This window comes from Anopheles merus, chromosome 2R, assembly GCF_017562075.2.
Source record: "Anopheles merus strain MAF chromosome 2R, AmerM5.1, whole genome shotgun sequence".
Classification (NCBI taxonomy): domain Eukaryota; kingdom Metazoa; phylum Arthropoda; class Insecta; order Diptera; family Culicidae; genus Anopheles; species Anopheles merus.
The window spans coordinates 8,837,634-8,854,761 of NC_054082.1; the positions used below are offsets into that span (position 1 = coordinate 8,837,634).

The 17,128-nt window shown below is 53.3% G+C and overlaps 5 protein-coding genes across 12 annotated transcripts in view; 3 read left to right on the plus strand and 2 right to left on the minus strand.

The window, feature by feature from the left end:
• The first annotated feature begins 228 nt into the window (after positions 1 to 228).
• On the plus strand, positions 229 to 2,149 carry LOC121588216 (liver carboxylesterase-like). The gene is made up of 2 exons (XM_041905923.1): positions 229 to 339; positions 415 to 2,149. The coding sequence occupies exons 1-2, from the start codon at positions 280 to 282 to the stop codon at positions 2,041 to 2,043; spliced, it is 1,689 nt and encodes a 562-aa protein (XP_041761857.1). The 5' UTR covers positions 229 to 279; the 3' UTR covers positions 2,044 to 2,149.
• A 1,072-nt stretch (positions 2,150 to 3,221) lies between these two features.
• Positions 3,222 to 5,123, plus strand: LOC121588215 (bile salt-activated lipase-like). Its single transcript, XM_041905922.1, has 2 exons — positions 3,222 to 4,859; positions 4,937 to 5,123. Exons 1-2 carry the CDS (start codon positions 3,325 to 3,327, stop codon positions 5,121 to 5,123), a joined length of 1,722 nt encoding a protein of 573 aa, XP_041761856.1. The 5' UTR covers positions 3,222 to 3,324.
• LOC121588217 (sphingosine-1-phosphate lyase) lies at positions 4,879 to 7,651 on the minus strand. 2 transcript variants are annotated; one of them, XR_006004161.1, is made up of 5 exons: positions 7,509 to 7,651; positions 5,906 to 7,421; positions 5,660 to 5,806; positions 5,151 to 5,581; positions 4,879 to 5,095 (listed from the first exon to the last, which is right to left on the minus strand). XR_006004161.1 is itself a non-coding variant. In XM_041905924.1 (4 exons), exons 2-4 carry the CDS (start codon positions 7,144 to 7,146, stop codon positions 5,344 to 5,346), a joined length of 1,626 nt encoding a protein of 541 aa, XP_041761858.1. In that variant the 5' UTR covers positions 7,147 to 7,421; positions 7,509 to 7,651; the 3' UTR covers positions 4,879 to 5,343. The 2 variants fall into 2 exon arrangements, 1 of the variants encoding a protein (XP_041761858.1); XM_041905924.1 differs by having other exon boundaries at positions 4,879 to 5,581.
• A 284-nt stretch (positions 7,652 to 7,935) lies between these two features.
• On the plus strand, positions 7,936 to 9,480 carry LOC121588221. The gene is made up of 2 exons (XM_041905934.1): positions 7,936 to 8,044; positions 8,123 to 9,480. Exons 1-2 carry the CDS (start codon positions 8,028 to 8,030, stop codon positions 9,342 to 9,344), a joined length of 1,239 nt encoding a protein of 412 aa, XP_041761868.1. The 5' UTR covers positions 7,936 to 8,027; the 3' UTR covers positions 9,345 to 9,480.
• A 2,301-nt stretch (positions 9,481 to 11,781) lies between these two features.
• LOC121588212 overlaps positions 11,782 to 17,128 on the minus strand; it is a 95,162-nt gene continuing 89,815 nt past the window's right edge. For all 7 annotated transcript variants that reach the window (XM_041905918.1, XM_041905915.1, XM_041905916.1 and 4 more), the window contains 5 exons: positions 16,157 to 16,367; positions 15,962 to 16,094; positions 15,106 to 15,312; positions 14,725 to 15,011; positions 11,782 to 14,632 (listed from right to left, as the gene is read on the minus strand). In XM_041905918.1, coding sequence (XP_041761852.1) covers positions 12,451 to 14,632; positions 14,725 to 15,011; positions 15,106 to 15,312; positions 15,962 to 16,094; positions 16,157 to 16,367 — 3,020 coding nt within the window. In that variant the 3' untranslated portion in view covers positions 11,782 to 12,450. The remainder of the gene's footprint in view (positions 14,633 to 14,724; positions 15,012 to 15,105; positions 15,313 to 15,961; positions 16,095 to 16,156; positions 16,368 to 17,128) is intronic.

A 17,128-nucleotide genomic window follows, 5' to 3' on the forward strand; every position in this document is an offset into this window, starting at 1 on the left:
CACAAGCATGATAAAGGATAAGCAAAAGGAATTCAACCTCACCGACATGGAAAAGGGGATTGAGAACAACTTTATCAACCAATGGCAACGGTTACAAGCCCATCGTACGGGCCCCTTGTCGTGTCTAATCGACGTGTTACCGTGCGCCCCTGTGGAAGCTTAACAGTAAGATAAAGCTTATCTGACCGCGGGAGTGATAGGATAAGCGTGCGATCAATCCTGCGCAGCGCCTATATAAATACTGGGCAACTGCGAGGGCGCCAAGCGACAGCAGAAAGGATGTTGAAGTTTGTGGTTGTTTTATCGCTGGTGGCCCTTGCGGTGCACGCGCAGGATGCGGTAGGTGTTTAGTTCGCCGGTTTTGTAGTAGTCCTTCTCTTAGTGACATGATCCCTTTCATTTAAACTTTTACAGTCGCGGCCCATTATTAACACGAGCGGCGGCCAGATCCAGGGCATAACGGCTAGCTGCGGGCTGTTCTGTAGCTATTTTGCCTTCAACGGCATCCCGTACGCGCAGCCACCGGTAGGCGAGCTGCGTTTCCGCAACCCCCGGCCGCACGGCGGCTGGCAGGGCGTGAAGGATGGCAGCGAGCACCGCAGCACCTGCCCATCCGGCGGCTTCCTGGGCGGTGTGTCGGGCAGCGAGGACTGTCTCTACCTGAACGTGTACACGCAGAACCTGATCGGGTCGCGGCCGGTCATGGTGTGGATCCACGGCGGCTCGTTCACCGGCGGGTCGGGCAACTCGTGGATCTACGGCCCGGACAACCTCGTGCCGGAGGACGTGGTGGTCGTCACGATCAACTACCGGCTGGGCATACTCGGCTTCTTCAGCACGGACGATGTGCACGCGGCCGGCAACTGGGGCATGAAGGATTGCGTGATGGCGCTGCAGTGGGTGCGCCAGAACATTGCCGCGTTCGGCGGCGACCCGAACAACGTGACCATCTTCGGCGAGAGCGCGGGCGGCGTGGCCGTCCACTATCTGGTGCTGTCGAACAAGGCGAGCGGCCTGTTCCACAAGGCGATCGCCCAGTCCGGCACGGCGCTAGTGCCGTGGGGCTTCCAGTACCGGCCGCGCGAGCTCGCCTACCGGCTGGCCGACCGGTTCGGGTACTCGCACGACAGCGCGACGCTGGTGCAGAGCCTGCGCAACACCCCGATCGAGACGCTGATCGAGACGCAGGAGGGCTGGCTGGACATTGAGATACCGCGCGGCTTCAAGCCGTTCGACTTTGTGCCGAACGCGGAACCGGTCAACTCGCCGGAGGAAACGTTCCTCACCCAGCTGCCGATCGACATCCTCAACGCCGGCACGTTCAACCACGTGCCGTTCATTGCCGGCTACATGAGCATGGAGAGCCTGTTCATGGTGTACGAGCACACGATCGACAGCACGGTGTGGAACGCGTTCACGCGCAACCCGGACTACTTCGTGCCGCACTTCTGGAACATCCCGCACGGTACGGCCGCGTCGGCCGCCGTCAGCCAGGGCATCCGCAACGCGTACTGGCAGGACCGGCCGCTCGGCGACGACATCATGGTGGAGTGGCTGACCTTCCACACCGACCAGCAGTTCATCTACACGATCGACAAGACGGTGCGGCTGCACGCACAGCGCTCCAGCGCCCCGACCTACTACTATCAGTTCAGCTTCGACGGTGATCTGAATCTGGTGAAGCGCGTGCTGATGCTGGGCAGCTGGCCGGGCGCAATGCATGCGGACGACATCCCGTACCTGTGGTCGGTGACGGATCTGACCATCTCGCCGATCCTGCCGACGAACCATGCGCGCACGGTCAGCAACCGGTTCGTGCGACTGTTCACCAACTTTGCCCGGTTTGGCAACCCGACGCCGAACGCGGTCGACACGCTGCTGCAGAGCCGCCAGTGGCAGCCGGTCACGGCCGCCACCGTACACTACATGGACATTGGGCACGATCTGGTGACGGGCGTGAACCCGAACGGCCAGCGGACGGCCGTGTGGCGCGATCTGGAGGCCCGCTACGCCAACGATCCGTTCCGCTTCCCGAGAAACTAAGCCCTTGGGAGGGTCCGCGCATCTTCCTACTTCCATAATCTGAATAATGTAATAAGCGCGAGAGAGGGTGTGTACTGTTATTAAAGAGATATTTGTTTTCAATTTACGACAGCCTGTTCTATCTTTTGTTTTATGAGCGTCATTTGTGGTCAGAAGTCGTGTAGATGCATCTCGAAGATTATCGACAAAAGACCTTCCACCTGGAAACATCGATAGGGGGTGGTTCATACAATGTTTTATCTTGTTTTGGTTCCATCGGACGACCGTAAATCGCGTTTTTTTTTTTTTGAGGATTATCAACATCGACTTGGGGAGCTCGGGATTAATGGCCAGATGGGTGTACCGGCGAAACCAGAATGTAATTGTTTGGTACGCACGTTTTTGCGCATTCGATAAGATCCCGCCGTTAGAAGTCGCTACATCGATAAAAGAGGGGCAATTAAGGAGACTATGGGGGGGCTTTTTTGGGCGAATGCGGATAATCTTCAACATCTTTAATGTAAAATCCCGAGGCGGATGACGTAGAATGACTTTGTAGCTTGGCAGCAAAATCATTTGTGTTTTGTTAATTCAAAGCAGTAATTCGGCAAACACATTGAGCTCTCTAGCGGCGTCTTATCAAGAGTTAATAAAATCATCGCCGTCATGGAGATTTGGGTTAGTGATGGGTAAAGTTGGCATAAATCCGGAATCGATTCGGATCCGACTCCAATAATGTAGGAACCGACTTCGGAAGGTAGGTCCGCCTAGCATTATGCGGAGTCGTTTGGTTTCGTCCGGAATCGCCCGGAGTCGTCCGGAGACATTCGGAGTAGTCCGGATTCGTCCGGATTCCACCGGATTTCGAGCCATTCGTAGTCGTCCAGAGTCGATCGGAGTCAACAGGAGCCGTCCGGTACAATGTGCTTGTGATCAATCATTTCATTTCGTTGTGTGATGAATCCGGACGACTCCGATTCCGGTCGACTCCAATCGACTATGAACTGCTCCGAATGACTCCGGCTCTGGTCGACTCGAGATGACTTTGCCTCAAAACGACTTCCGACGACTCCGAACGACTCCGAACGACTCCGGACGACTCCGAATGACTCCGACTTCGGGTGGAACTGATTGGTTAGGATTTTTCCGGGGTCAAATCGGAGTCGTGGGTGCGCTCCAAAGAGCACAACACTAATTTGGACTAAATCGACAAGCCAATCTTATCACAGTGGTAACATACAAGCTCCAATTCCAAAAGTCCCCCAAAAACACAGTGACCTTAGTAGCAGATATTTTCCCGAAATGTCTACACATAACAAACCACGCGCCCTTGGCATTGTGCTAGCGTTCCTCAGCGTCCTGACGCTCACCCATCTTCCACCCGCCAGTTCCCAGAGTGACCCCACGCGGCCCATCATTGACAGTCCGGCTGGGCAGGTGCAGGGCACAACGGAGTCCTGCGGTCTGTTCTGCACCTACTATTCCTTCAAGGGCATTCCGTACGCAGAGCCACCGGTCGGCTCGTTGCGCTTCCGCAATCCGGTCCCACGAGCAAGGTGGACCGGCGTCCGGGACGGTAGCAACCATGGGTCCGAGTGTCTGCAGGTGTCCGTCGTTCCCGGGCAGGTGCGAGGCGGTGAGGACTGTCTCTACCTCAACATCTACACCCAGCAGCTCGTGGGCCTGCGTCCGGTGATGGTGTGGATTCACGGCGGTGGTTACAGCATCAACTCGGGCAACAGTGTTGACTTTGGGCCGGAAAAGCTGGTCCAAGACAATGTGCTGCTGGTGACGCTCAACTATCGGCTCGGTGCGTTGGGCTTTCTGAGTACGGGCGATCGGAACGCGGGCGGCAACTGGGGACTGAAGGATTGTCTGCAGGCTCTCCGCTGGGTGCGGTCCAACATTGCCGCCTTTGGTGGTGACCCGGACAGCGTAACGATCTTTGGAAATTCGGCCGGCGCTGCGCTGGTGCATCTGCTCGTACTGACCGACGCTGGTGCCGGGTTGTTCCACCGAGCGATTGCACAGAGCAGTACCGCGCTCGTACCGTACGCCTTCCAGACAAGGCCACGCTTCTATGCCGATCGTATTGCGTCAGCGCTCGGGTTCGGCACGGACAGCAGCACGTACGTCGAGCGGCTGCGAACCATTCCAGCGGAGCAGTTCGTTCCCTTCCAGGAGGCTACGTTTACCATCCCGGTGCCACGGTTTCTTCGTCCGCTTGACTTTGGACCCGTCGTTGAGCCGGGTGACGCACCGGACGAGGTTATCGTACGGCAGCGCCCGATCGAGCTGATCCGAACCGGTGCCCATCGGGTTCCGTTCCTCGTGGGGTACACCGATCTGGAGGGTGCCTTCTTCACTGCGCTGGAAAATGCGATCGATCCCACGGTGAAAGGACAGTTCAATGCGAATCCTCATCTTTTCGTGCCTTTCTTCTGGAATGTTGGCGCTGGTACTGCCGCCTCGAGCCAGATAAGCGGCGCGTTCCGCGAGCACTACTGGCAGAGCCGACCGTTGGACGCCAGCCTGGACTACGAGTGGACGGTGTACCAGTCCGACCACATGTTTGCGTTTGCCATCGATCAGACGGTCAGACTGCACGCGCAAACGACGCCCGCTCCGCTGTACTACTACCAGTTCGCGTACGACGGGGATTTGAATCTGTACAAGAAGCTGTTCGGCGTGCAGCACCCGGGCGCGATACATACGGACGAGCTGCCGTACCTGTTCCACATACCGGCGGCCATGCTGGAGCCGGTGTCGCCCGACAGCCACGCGAATACCGTGAGCAGCCGTGTCGTTCGGATGTGGACCAACTTTGCCAAAACGGGGTACACACAGCAGCAGGGCTTCGAAGCCGCAGACTTGTTCAATCATTATTAACCTTCTCGCTTTTGTTCGTCCACAGCAATCCTACCCCTGGGCAGGACGCGTTGCTACAGAACGTGCAGTGGCCAACGGTCGGAGCGACGGGCACTGGGTACCTGTCGATTGGGCACGATTTGCTACCGATCCAGCAAACGCCCAACCCAACTCGCATGAACCTGTGGTACAATCTGCAGCAAACCTACGCAAATGCACCCTTTGAAATATGATTTAATTGCCTGGGGCGGTGTACTTACAGGCGCGTTCGGGTGAATAAACTAATTAGCGAGCATTTCGATCGTTTCGTACAATGTTCTTTATACTTTGCGTAACGGGGCACGACTTTCAGTCGGCTTTGAAATCTCTCACAATCTCTCTCAGTAGCCCTGTGATGTTTGCCTTAGGCTCCTCTGCCTTACGTTAAACGTACTTTCCTCATCGGAATGTCATCTACTTGGCAGCCTTCTGGTCGACGGGCGTATAGTACATGGAATCGATAAAGCACTTGGTGAAATCTCCAATCAGTTCGCGATCCGGCACCGACTGCGCGACACCGTAGATGGCCATCTTGCCCTCGACCGGTTTGGTGGGATTCTTCATAATCAGGGCCACCTTCGAACGGACATCCTGGATGAACTTGTCCGCCACGCCTGCCTCGGTGTGCATGTACGTCACACAGATGTGAATGCTGATTGGTGTGTGTGAGAGAGAAGAATTAGAATGTTACGGTGCAATGCGGCGAACACAAGCACACAAACACACTTACCCTGAGGGAAACTGGAGCGAGTTCAAATTCCACCCCAGATTGCTCAGCTCGCCACCGAGCAGGAATATATCAAAATCGCGCGATCCAATCCCGATGACGCTTGTGGCCGGCGTGCCAAAAATGAAGATGTTTTTTATGGCACGTAGTCTGAAAGCAGGGGTTAATGATATGGATTAGCTTTATCCGTTTTTTTGCACCCATTTGCTTTCGCTGTGAGTCATTGATTTATCGCCCGCCCTCACTTACTCTTGCTCGATGTAACGCGTGGTATCGATGATACGCTTCGTCGCCTCCACGTAACCATCGAGTCCGAAGTTCATCATCGTGGCCCAGGTGGCGGCGATGATGCCGCCCGCCCGCGACCCATTCACCGTCGGCGAACCGTACACACCGCCGGGCCACTCGGTCGTGACCGTGTACTGGTAGTGCCGGTACACCTTCTCCGAGTACAGTATCACGGACGAGCCCTTCGGCGTGAAGCCGTACTTGTGCGTGTCGGCCGAAATGCTCGTCACGCCGGGAATGCTGAAATCGAACGGTCGCACCGGATAGCCGGCCCGCTTCATGAACACGATCAAAAACCCACCAAGACACGCATCCACATGCACCGGGATGTTGTACTTGCGGCCGAGCGCTGCAATCGCCTCAATGTCGTCCATCGTGCCGTACGGGAAGTTCGGGGCCGATCCGACCAACATCACCGTGTTGCGATTGATCGCACGCTCCATCGCAGCAATGTCCACCTCGGTCGTGTCGCCGTTTACCGGCACCACCTTCGTGTAGATGCCCAGATACTTGGCCGCCTTGTCGAAGCCGGTGTGGGCCGTCACGGGCAGCACCATGTTCGGCTTCGTGATGCCGCGCTGATCGTTCGCATAGTCCCGGTACGCTTTGCACGCCATCATGATCGATTCGGTGCCGCCGGTCGTCATCGTACCGCAGGCCGCTGGCCCCCCGTGGAACAGTGTCGCCGTCATGCGGACCACCTCCGCCTCCATTTTGCAAACGCCCGGGAACACATCCGGATGGAGGGGATTGGTGTAGGACGCCTTACCGTACACCTCCGTCACGAGCTTGATCAGCTCGGGGTTGTAGTAGTACACGGCGCCGGAGATAAAACCCTCCTTCCAGCGATAGTGACCGAGACCGAGATACTCGTCCACCTTCTTCAGTATCTCAGCCTGGCCCATGCTGTCGTGCGGCAGCTCGGTGTAGTAGTTGCCCGTCTGGCTGATGTCCTTAATGAAGCCGTCGTTAATTTTCTCAATCTCCGCATCGACCCGTCTCCGGACGGCCGGTATGAGGCGGGCCAGCTTGAACACCTTCTTTTTCGCCCGTCGGTACAGGCTCTCCTCCTGGAACAGCACCTGACACAGCCAGATGCTGCCCAGCACCGTGGTCGTCGTGATGGCCACAATCTGCCACGGCTGGCGACCGGTGAACACCCGATCGATCGACCCGGTCACTAGTCGCAGGTGAGGTTCCATATCTTAGCAGCGAACGGGTAGCTGATGCTGATTATGACTGGAGCTGGCAGTGCGCGAACTTGTCCCGCAGTGTGAGGCGGGAACCAGTGCAATCTTCGATAATGACACCGACACTACTGATAAGAGCGATGCATGAGGCGATGATAATGGAAAGATTAACGCGTTCGCTCTGCTCGTGTTACGAGCGTAAGAACGAAGCCGAAGCCTCTCGTCTGCCTGGACCTGGGGCAAAGTCTCCAGCGAGTACAGTGCCGGGAGGAGTGTTTAAATTCTCACTGCAAAACAAAGGAAAGGTGCGGCCTGCTGTCAGAAAATGAATGCTTTTGGGATTGGGGTTCTGAAATGGGTGAATTTTTACTCACATACGTTAATCGAAGCTGTTTAATTGAATAATAATCTCATCATTTAATTGATTTCAACACAAAAAAGGTAAAATTTCGTCAATAATCAATGTGCAACAGCTTTCTCTCGCCGTCCTCGGAGGAAAATCGGAGGAATACTGACAGCACACGTACAGGAAACGTCATTTTAAAATCGTAAACATGCACAGTGTGTGCCATATCATTAGCACATGTGAGACTACATTTTGCATTTTAATTTGAAATATTAAAAAAAAAACAAATACATATTTTTAAAATGAAAATTTCGTACATTTAGCAAAACATGAAGTTAATTTCTTTTTAAAATGCATTCGAAAAGAATCTCGCGTTAAGTGTGACCGAAGCTCGTTCTTGCTGACGTTGACATTTAGCCAGCACTGTAGCATTTTGACAGTGAGCTTGTAAACAACAAACAATAACAAGCCACGGCTACTTCCAGCGGCGTTTCGATTCGACATCAAAAAACGAATCACGGCATTGGTAAAACAAACGAATGGTGAAATGGCTACCATAACGCTGTAAGTACAAAACGCTTTTTCCATCACCCTACATTAGCATACCAACACAAAGAGTAATCCTATTCCTTCATCCGCCAGCCCCAGCGCGGACTGTACGAAGTTTTGCCGCTTCTGTCTGTCGGAGATTAATCTGCTGAACGTGATCGGACCCAGCGCGGCCGAACAGGAATCTCACGGGGAGTTGTTCCGGCTGGTGAAAACCTATCTGAAGCTGGAGCTGGTTCCCGCCAAGGACTTCCCGAGCGCGGTGTGCGAGATGTGTATTGCGCTGCTGCACGATTTCGACACGCTGTACCAGAACGTGCACGACCACCGGTACGCGCTGCGGCTGCTTCTGGAGACGCAGAAAAGCGAGGACGTAGAGTCGTCGATTCCGGTGAGCACGATCGAACCGAACCTGGTGGAGGTGTACGAACCGCCGCCGGTGGTGCTGATCGACACCGGGAATAACGTGGTGGAGGTGAACACGGACGATCAGATTGTGCTGGAGGATGGCAGTGTGGAGGGCGAAACAAACGAACAGGAGGAGGCACAGATCGACGTGTACCATGTCGATGGTCAGCTGCAGCACATCGTCATGGAGGGTGGCACTTACATCGATTTACAGCCTTACCGGCCACCGAAACCAGCACCTATACCAATCGCAACACCAGTTCCACGTTCACTACGTACTAATAATGTACTGAACACTTCCCTCCCGAACCGCGGTTCGCAGATGCAGAGTAGAAAGCGAACCAACGCAGCGAATGCAACTACTGGGGCGGCTCATTATCCTAAAAAGTCCACGCCAGCCTCCTATCAACCGGTTCCGCCCACCCGGATGCTGAACGGAGAACCGGCCAGCCAGCGCCCATCGTCGTCCCAGATACAACGACCGAAAGTGCAGCAGCTCGACACGGCCGCTGCTCCGACGAACCATCATCTGTACCGTTGTCCCGCCTGCGGCAATCTGTTTGTCGAGCTAACCAACTTTTACAACCACAGCTGCACGAAGGCACCCTCGCAGGATGGTGTCGCCTTTGCCAGCAGCAACAGCCAAAGCCAACCGGCCCGGACGGCGGGCTCGGCCGTCACCATCACGAGCGAGGGCCAGCGGTTTCAGTGCAACCTGTGCGACATGTCCTACCGCACGAAGCTCCAGTACCAGAAGCACGAGTACGAGGTGCACAGAATAAGCAATGAAAACTTTGGCATCAAGTGTACGATTTGCCACAAGCTGTTCTCCCAGCGGCAGGACTATCAGCTGCACATGCGAGCAATACACCCGAAGCCGGGCGTGAGCTTCGTGAAGATTCTTTAATCGAACGCTTTAGTATTAATTACCCCCCTTAGGGTACGTGTGTGTGTGTGAGTAAACTCAGCGGGGACATGGCAACAGCGGTGTTCCGAATTTCATGAATTGACGAATAAACTTAACTTCTACGTAACACATTAAACCGAAAAACTGACTAAAGACTTACCGTAAGCTTCTTGCTGGATTATTGTCATCATGTTTATGTCGCACACACAACAACGCCTCACTATGATCAACATGGATAGAATCTTCTGGTGCATTTTTCTCTCTTAGTTTTCTTCCCTCGGTGGGACACATACGACACGGTTTTACCTTCAAATAGCTCTCAATTTTCGTACCAAATCTAGACACGAACCCGAACGAACCAACCCAGATCTGCCTGGCCAACATGCAACGTCACCCCCCTTAAAGCTGATACTACTGCGATGCACTCCAGAGCCTACCCCTTTTACCACTTGGATGGATGGTTTTTGGGGGACGGGAAGGGAAGCTATGTTCACGGGCACATACCACGCTTTTGCTCACCATGGTTACCATGCAGTTTCACCATCTTCATGCCCCTTTTTTATCAACGCAATTTTCAATTGCCTAGTATGTGTCTGCTTGTTGCTCTGTGTCTTCGCACCCCTTGCCAACACTAAATAACACCACATATGATTAGTTAATGATTTTCCGTTAATCCTTCCTTCTTTTTTTTCAGATGCTGATTACGTCTACAAACACACACACACACACCCGTGTCTCATTCGGTTTTGGATTTTTTTGGGTTTTCTTTTTCGGGCTCCTAATAAAGCGTGTGTTTTGGTGTGTTTGCTCCCGCTATCAGCAAAATGGATTGATGTACTTGCATTCTAAAATCCTACTACCCTGCTGCTAGTCTCATTAATCGATTGTTGCATTGTTTCTCCAGTCTTACAGGGTTTTCCAGAGGTTCTCATAGTTGTGGAACACTTTCTTAACTGTTTCCTATGGGAAGTGAAGTTCATATGATATGATTCACAGGCTCCTTAGAATTTCCCATTGGATTTGTCCCACAAGGGTGCTGTAGAAGTTCATTTCCAATTGCATTTAGATCATTTCGCAAGAAAGAGTCAATAAAGTGTCCCGCAGCTATGAGAACTCCTGGAAACCCTGACACACATATATATGGAGAAATTGTATCCAAAGCACCACGTGCGCCCAGGATATCACCATCATCACTCTAGTATGCCCGCCCAACCAGCGATCAGAATTCCTAACATCAGCTCGGTTAGTTTGGTTTCGTTTTTTTTTTTTATCTTCTTGGAGAAGAAGTGGACAACGCAAAAAAAAAAAACAAAATAACACACACACACTCGTGTGCCCGAAACTTTCAACAATCAACATTCATATCAAATTTGTCGTATATATGATGTCCGTACGTGTTGCGCTAGTGCGTAATTGGTGTATGTTTTCTTTTGAAATCGGATACTCTTGAGCGTACTGTCCCCATCCTTCTCCATCCTCCTCCCATACGCATCCCTGTTTAACAATCCTGGGTGCACTTCATGAATGAAAATTCTTCTAAATATCACTAAAAAAATCGATCGATTCTATTGGTTTACCTACGCAAGCGGACCGTCGGAAGGAGGGCCTGGAGGCGATTGCCAAAAAATGGGTCTCCAAAGCTGTCTTACTATTGCTGGTCGATGCTGTTGCGATTCTGGCAAAGATCGTTGTCTCAATTGGTCTATCTAGTAGAGTGTGGGACACTGGCGTCCGGCCACAAAAATAGGTACATATAGGCGGCCCGGGGTTTTGTTTTCCGTTGCCCAGCGGTATGATATTACTTTGTTCCTGTAGCTTTCGCTGCTGGAGGTGGTGGTGGTGGTGGTAAAAAGTACACTAAGCTCGATCCTATTGGTATTTGTGGGTGTGTGCGTGGATGAAGACTTTACTTGTTGGTAGATGATAAAAATCCCTTAATTGTAATGGTCTATTGCGTGAAATGTTGATTCAGAATTGTGAGATCGGTATATTAATAATAATTATTTAAATATTAAAAAAAAAACTCCTCAATCCTCGCTCTCCATACAGCTGTTCGTACCGCAATTGCACACTCCAACAGTTTTGAATGGAAATAGGATGTTTTGCCTTGTTTTCCCTATTTTCATCTATATATATGTATAGCTCTACATTACTCCCACAATTCACTGGCATTAGTTTACGCAATGTGTACAAACATTCTCTCACACACACACACACTTGTATTACCCGCTAATTACTCTCCTTTCTAATATTTTACTCCTAATTACTATTCGCCCCACCCCCTCATACCACTGGCGCACTGGCTGCGCACGGCTTTTCCCTCGCAACTCTCCCTTCACGCCACTACTACTACTACTACTACTCTCGCGTATAAAAAGGATAAAATAAAAACATCTATCATCTTTTCCATTGAGAGTAATTGATTTTTTAGGTTTTAGTTTTCCATCTATTTGATCGGGAAAACCATTCCAACATCGCGGCGTCAGGCGCGTCCTAGAGCGTTGGAGGCGCATTCAAACACGCGTGCGTTTGCGCGTAGCTCGCGTTTCCGCACCGCCCAAGGGAAGGGGAACTGCCGTTATCGGTTTGTTTGTTTTTTTTTTTGGTATGTGGTTTGCTAATTAACACCTTTGCCTCTGCTTCTGTTTGTATTAGCTGATGAAACGGTACTACACTACGTTTTTAATATTTTGATTTTTTCCTCCAATTTCTAAAACACGTGTTCTCTTCCCCTTTTTCTGCTAGTCAAGTTGATAAAAATAGTCCTAAAGAGGCGCCGTGCCCTTCTTGCAATGCATTTCCTTTGCCTGCCTTCCACCTCTATCCCCTCTCTCCCGTTTCCTATCGCTACATTAATTAGGGTTTTACAAAATGTACAGAACTGTGCAAACAAATTTACAAACAAGTCCGACACACACACACGCACGCGGTCGCTTCCTGTCGGCGGCTAAAGCTACTGACCGCAAGGGGGAAATGGGAGGGTGGAGGAAGGTAATTTTGTAACAAAATTTCAAAACAACAACTATACGAATTGTAAATTCGGAAAACTTAGTCAATCGCACTATCACACACGTCCGAGCAATGGCGCCGTTTGCCCTTCCGTCCTTTAAATGTCCGCCGTATCCCGGTTGGAATGCTCGATAGCGGCCAGCAGATCGTGCTTCTGCCGCACGTACAGCCGGCCCTTGCGCCATGGGTTTTGAAGCTGCAGCGGGCGAAAATCGTCCCGCAGGCAACGCTCCCGGGCACCTATCACGGCCACCAGACAGAAGTTGTCCAACCGCTCCGAGCTGTAGATCGGTCCTTCGCGGCCCTTCAGCACCACCGCCATGTTGAGCTGCTTCACCACCAGATCGATCACTTCGCGGGCGCTCGTTTTGGGCGTTACGCGCAGCTTTAGCGACGTCCCGCTCGGTAGGCCCGTTTCGTACGCCGCATACACCTGCAGGATGCTGGTAGCGTTCGTGACGGCAGCTCCACCGGTGGGCGCTGCCGCTGCTCCGTCCGTCCCGGGTGGTGTTTCCGATGCGCCTGATTCGGGCTCGAGATCGGTGGCGGTAGCGGGTGGTACCGATGGTTCGACGGTGATTGCAACGGATCCGGCGGGAGTGAGCGCTTCCGGTGGTTGCACCGGGGGAAGCTGGGCTGTCGCCTCACGGGGAGCTTGTTCGGCACCACTGTCCGGTTGCTGCTGGTAGGAGGATTTGGCTTCGTTTTGCAGCGCTGCTAGCGTGGGCTTAAGGTACGTGGTCGTGAGGATGGGTTTCGTCTCTTCGAATATTTCCATCTCCTGCTGCTGCTCCCGTTCGATGAAGTTGATCGCTTTCAGTGCTTGATCGCGCGATTTCTTCGTGAGCAGTTTGAACGGCACGGCCCCGCCCGTCGTCAGCGAAGGCTGCTGTCCCGTCCCGGCTGCTGCACTGGTCGCCGCCGTCTGCTGGACGGGAGGCTGCTGTTTGGAGTTTTCAATATCTTCTACCGCGACCGGTGGAACTTTCGCGACGAGAATGCCGGCCGGACTGCTGGGGGCGGCGTTGGCGGGTCCCATCGGCACTAGAAACGGCGAGCGAACGTTCAACAGCGGGCTGGAGGTGGCCGAGTAGCTGGAGTAGATGGTAGGAGGCCGTTTTTTACCTGCTCCTCCACCTGTTCCTCCTCCGGCTCCTCCTCCGGCACCGGCTCCTCCCATCGCACCACCTGGACCGATCGCTTTACCTCCCTCGCCACCATGATGATGATGGTGGCCGTGGTGCAGATGATGGTGCAGATGGGAGCTGTTGAGCGTATCTTCCGACCGTGACGGGGGCAACCGAGGCATCACGACAAACTCCTTCTCCGGCTCGACGCCCGTCACCGAGTAGTAGCTGCTGTGCGTCGCGACCGAGTTCGAGTCGGCACTGTTTTTGCGCGAGCCCGCCTGGCTAACGTTCAGAAACCGGGCGCTGTTGTACTTCAGCAGTTGCTCGGACTTGGAGTGCTCCGCGTCCAGCAGTCCGTTGTGGCCGAGCGTGTTCTCGACGGCCGGGCCCGGCCACGACCCCCTGCCTGGGCTGCTCTTGTGGAAGCTGTTCGGCGCGGTGCCGGGCGGATGGAGCAGTTGCGTTTCGCTGCCACCCTTCTTCTTCTGATCGTCACTGCCCTGCTGCTGGTGCTGATGCTTCGGCAGCTTGCCAAAGTACGCCGCCTTGTAGTCCAGTATTTGCTTCATGTTCAGCTCGGGCATGTTGGCCCGGTCGCGCGCATACCCGATCACATCCATCAGCCAGCGCACGCCCTTCCAGATGGTGTTCAGCCCGCCCGACAGCTCCTGCAGCTTCGCCAGCCGATCCTTCGCCTTCTGCAGCTCCGAGCTGCTGAACGCCTCCCGGTGCAGATGGTTCGCCAGCATCGTGTCCAGCTCGAGGATGCAGGACAGCCGCGAGTACTTCTGTATGATGCTGCCCTGGTACGTCTTCAGATGGATCATCTCGAACGCCTGGATCGGCATCGAGAAGAGGTCGCCGCGCTGCAGCAAGCTTTCCTTCTGCCCCGGCACGGCGCAGCTACTTTCCGCCGGCGGGCAAATGATCAGGAAGCTCACGTCCGCGTTCAGCTCGATCACCTCGACGTCGTACAGCCGATGGGCGACCGCCACATCGACCGGGATGTCCATGTACTGGAACAGATTGTGGACGGCTTTCGTGAGCATCTCGAGAAAGTGGAGCTGCACCTCGCTCGGGCCCTGATGCTTCGGCCGGAACTCCAGTATGGTGGAGGGTTTGTGCTGCTTGATCAGTTCCCATTCCTCGCTAGAAATTGGACAAACAAGAGGGGGAGAGCACGGGTTAATCCGGCAGGTTACACAGTGGACCAGCGCGTCCAGTGGAAAGGGAACACTTACGCCGACACGTGCGGATTGTCGCGTATTTTACAGTGCGGAAGAACGTTCGGTGCCTTCACCGGGACCACCACCTGGATGACGTCCACCGAGCTTTGCATCTTGAGGTAGCCGACGTACAGGCCCCTCGACAGCCTGATGTTCGACACCTGGTGGTAGTTGATCTGTTCCTGGATGGAGTTCATTAGAATTTCGTTGATGCTGCTCTCCTCCGTCGAGAGGGCGAGCTTTTTGTGGATTTTGTTCAGCGGTATCCATCGGGAGTTGAGCACCGATACCGCTTTAGGGCTCTGTGGAAAGGGGAGAGGCGAGAAAAAGACGTAATATTAACGTTTTGCGTTGGGTGAAAATGGATCCATTTCCGAGTGGATGATCGCCGCTCACCTTAATACAGTTTACACAGGACAGTACCACCGTGCCGTGGACGTCTCGTAACGGGCGATAGAACAGTTGCCCCAGATCGGTAATGGAGAGAGCCGATTGCATCTGACAGGCGGCCGACAGCAGCTTCGTGCGGAAGTGGATCGCCGACGACGCGTTCCGTTCCATGTCCATTCGCAGCAGCTTCACGTCGTCCCACGTGCAGGCCACCTAAGCACAACGGTAAGCAAAAGAATTTAGCACATCATGCACTCACACAAAGTCTTCATTCGCACAACAAAAAGCCGGATTTAGACCGAATTGCTCATCCTGATTGATTCATTTGCACCGCAAACTGTATCGCGTGACCGTTGATGTGTTGTGTGCTTTTGTATATGGTTGTCAATAACAATTTTTCCTTCTCATGAGCTTTCCACCACAATACTGTCCGCCCAATCGTCGTAAACAAAAAGAATTATTAGATGGGCTAAACATGTTATGTGAAAATTCCATTCCACACCACCCCGAAGCCGCGACTGGGGAAATGAAAGGTCCCAGAAGCATAGCACACAAAAAACAAAACGGAAATAAAAATCCGTCCCAGTGTTTGGCACGCCAAGCAGACCGGCCACTAGCAGTGCCACCGGCAAGGGATGAATAAATAAAATCACACTCAACACTTTACGCATGGGGAACATTTTGGGCGGGGAAGAGAGAAGAAGGCCCATCTGCAAATGTCAGCCGCTCGGGGACTGTGGTTGAAAACAGTCCGTCAGGCCGGTCGCTTGGATGGGGTTCGTAATTTTTACTGATTTAGCTTCCCGTGCCTTCCGGCTGTGTCCGTCAAGCCAATGCGTCCCCTCCCCGGACGGGCTCTCACCTTCATCAGCCAGTAGAAATCGGTGTGCAGATTGCTGGTGAAGGTTTCATCAATCTCAATTACCGGCACGAAGTCTTCGTTGGTGAGCAATAGCTTATCCTCGTGGTACAGGACGCAAGCCAAATAGATGCCCCTGGAAACGGCAAAAGAGAGGTGTAAGTAGTAGCTAAGCGAAGGAAGGGACCGGAAACTTACCGTTTGAGATTCTTCTGAAACTTGGACGCTGCCGAAAACAGCTGCTTGATGGTGGTTTTCTTCTTGGTCGCCCGCTTCTGCTGCTGCCCACCGTCCAGCGCAATCTCGGACGCATCCTCGGGCCGGGCCAACCGGACCGCGTTGAACAGCTCGTCCAGATTGCGCTGTTTGCCCGCGAATCGATTGTCTCGGCTCTCGACGTCACGCCAGCCTGGTAAAATGGAGCGAAGAGAGGAACGCCCGAAGGTTTAAGAATTATGGTCACAAGGGTACGGTCTGCAAAGGGCAATTTGCAGTGTATCAGCCCAACATTCCTCTTCCCAAAAGGTCCTTCCTTGACCGCAGCACCGGCAACAATGCTCTCTTTCACTCTCTCTGTCTCTTTCGTTATGCTTTCACATATGCCTCATGGGAATGCCACGTGTGGGGCGGCCACGGAACACTTTTAGCACATGCGTTCGAAAACACTTGCGTACGACAAACATCGTCCCAATAATGATGACCACAAGGTCGTCCCCCATACACTTCCAAGCGTTGCCAGGCAATAGAGGAAGAGCGGGAAACAGTGGTCCAAGGAACCACAGAAACTCTCGTACACCATTCATTTGCCCCGCGGGAAAATGGTCACCATGCGCTGCCGGCCATGCTGCCGGCCATGCGTCCGGAGGCCAGTGCACCCACAGGAGCGATATGTGCTAACGAAAAAGGATGTGAACGCATTAAGGTACCCCTGTGTGTGTGTGTGTGTTTTTTTGTCCAGTGGCAACTAAGCACAAGTTATACGACGAAGTTCGCTCTAACAGAGCCGAGAGTGCTTCGCAATTGGCACTGCTCGTGTATCTTCCCCTCTCTTGGCTATTTCACTTCCTTCTTTGTTTTGTTGGTAAAACGTTTTGCCTGTTTTGTTTTGCCCAACAGTACGAGAGCGGCTACAAAAAGCTTTCCCGTTTAAATCATTCGCTCTAAACGGTC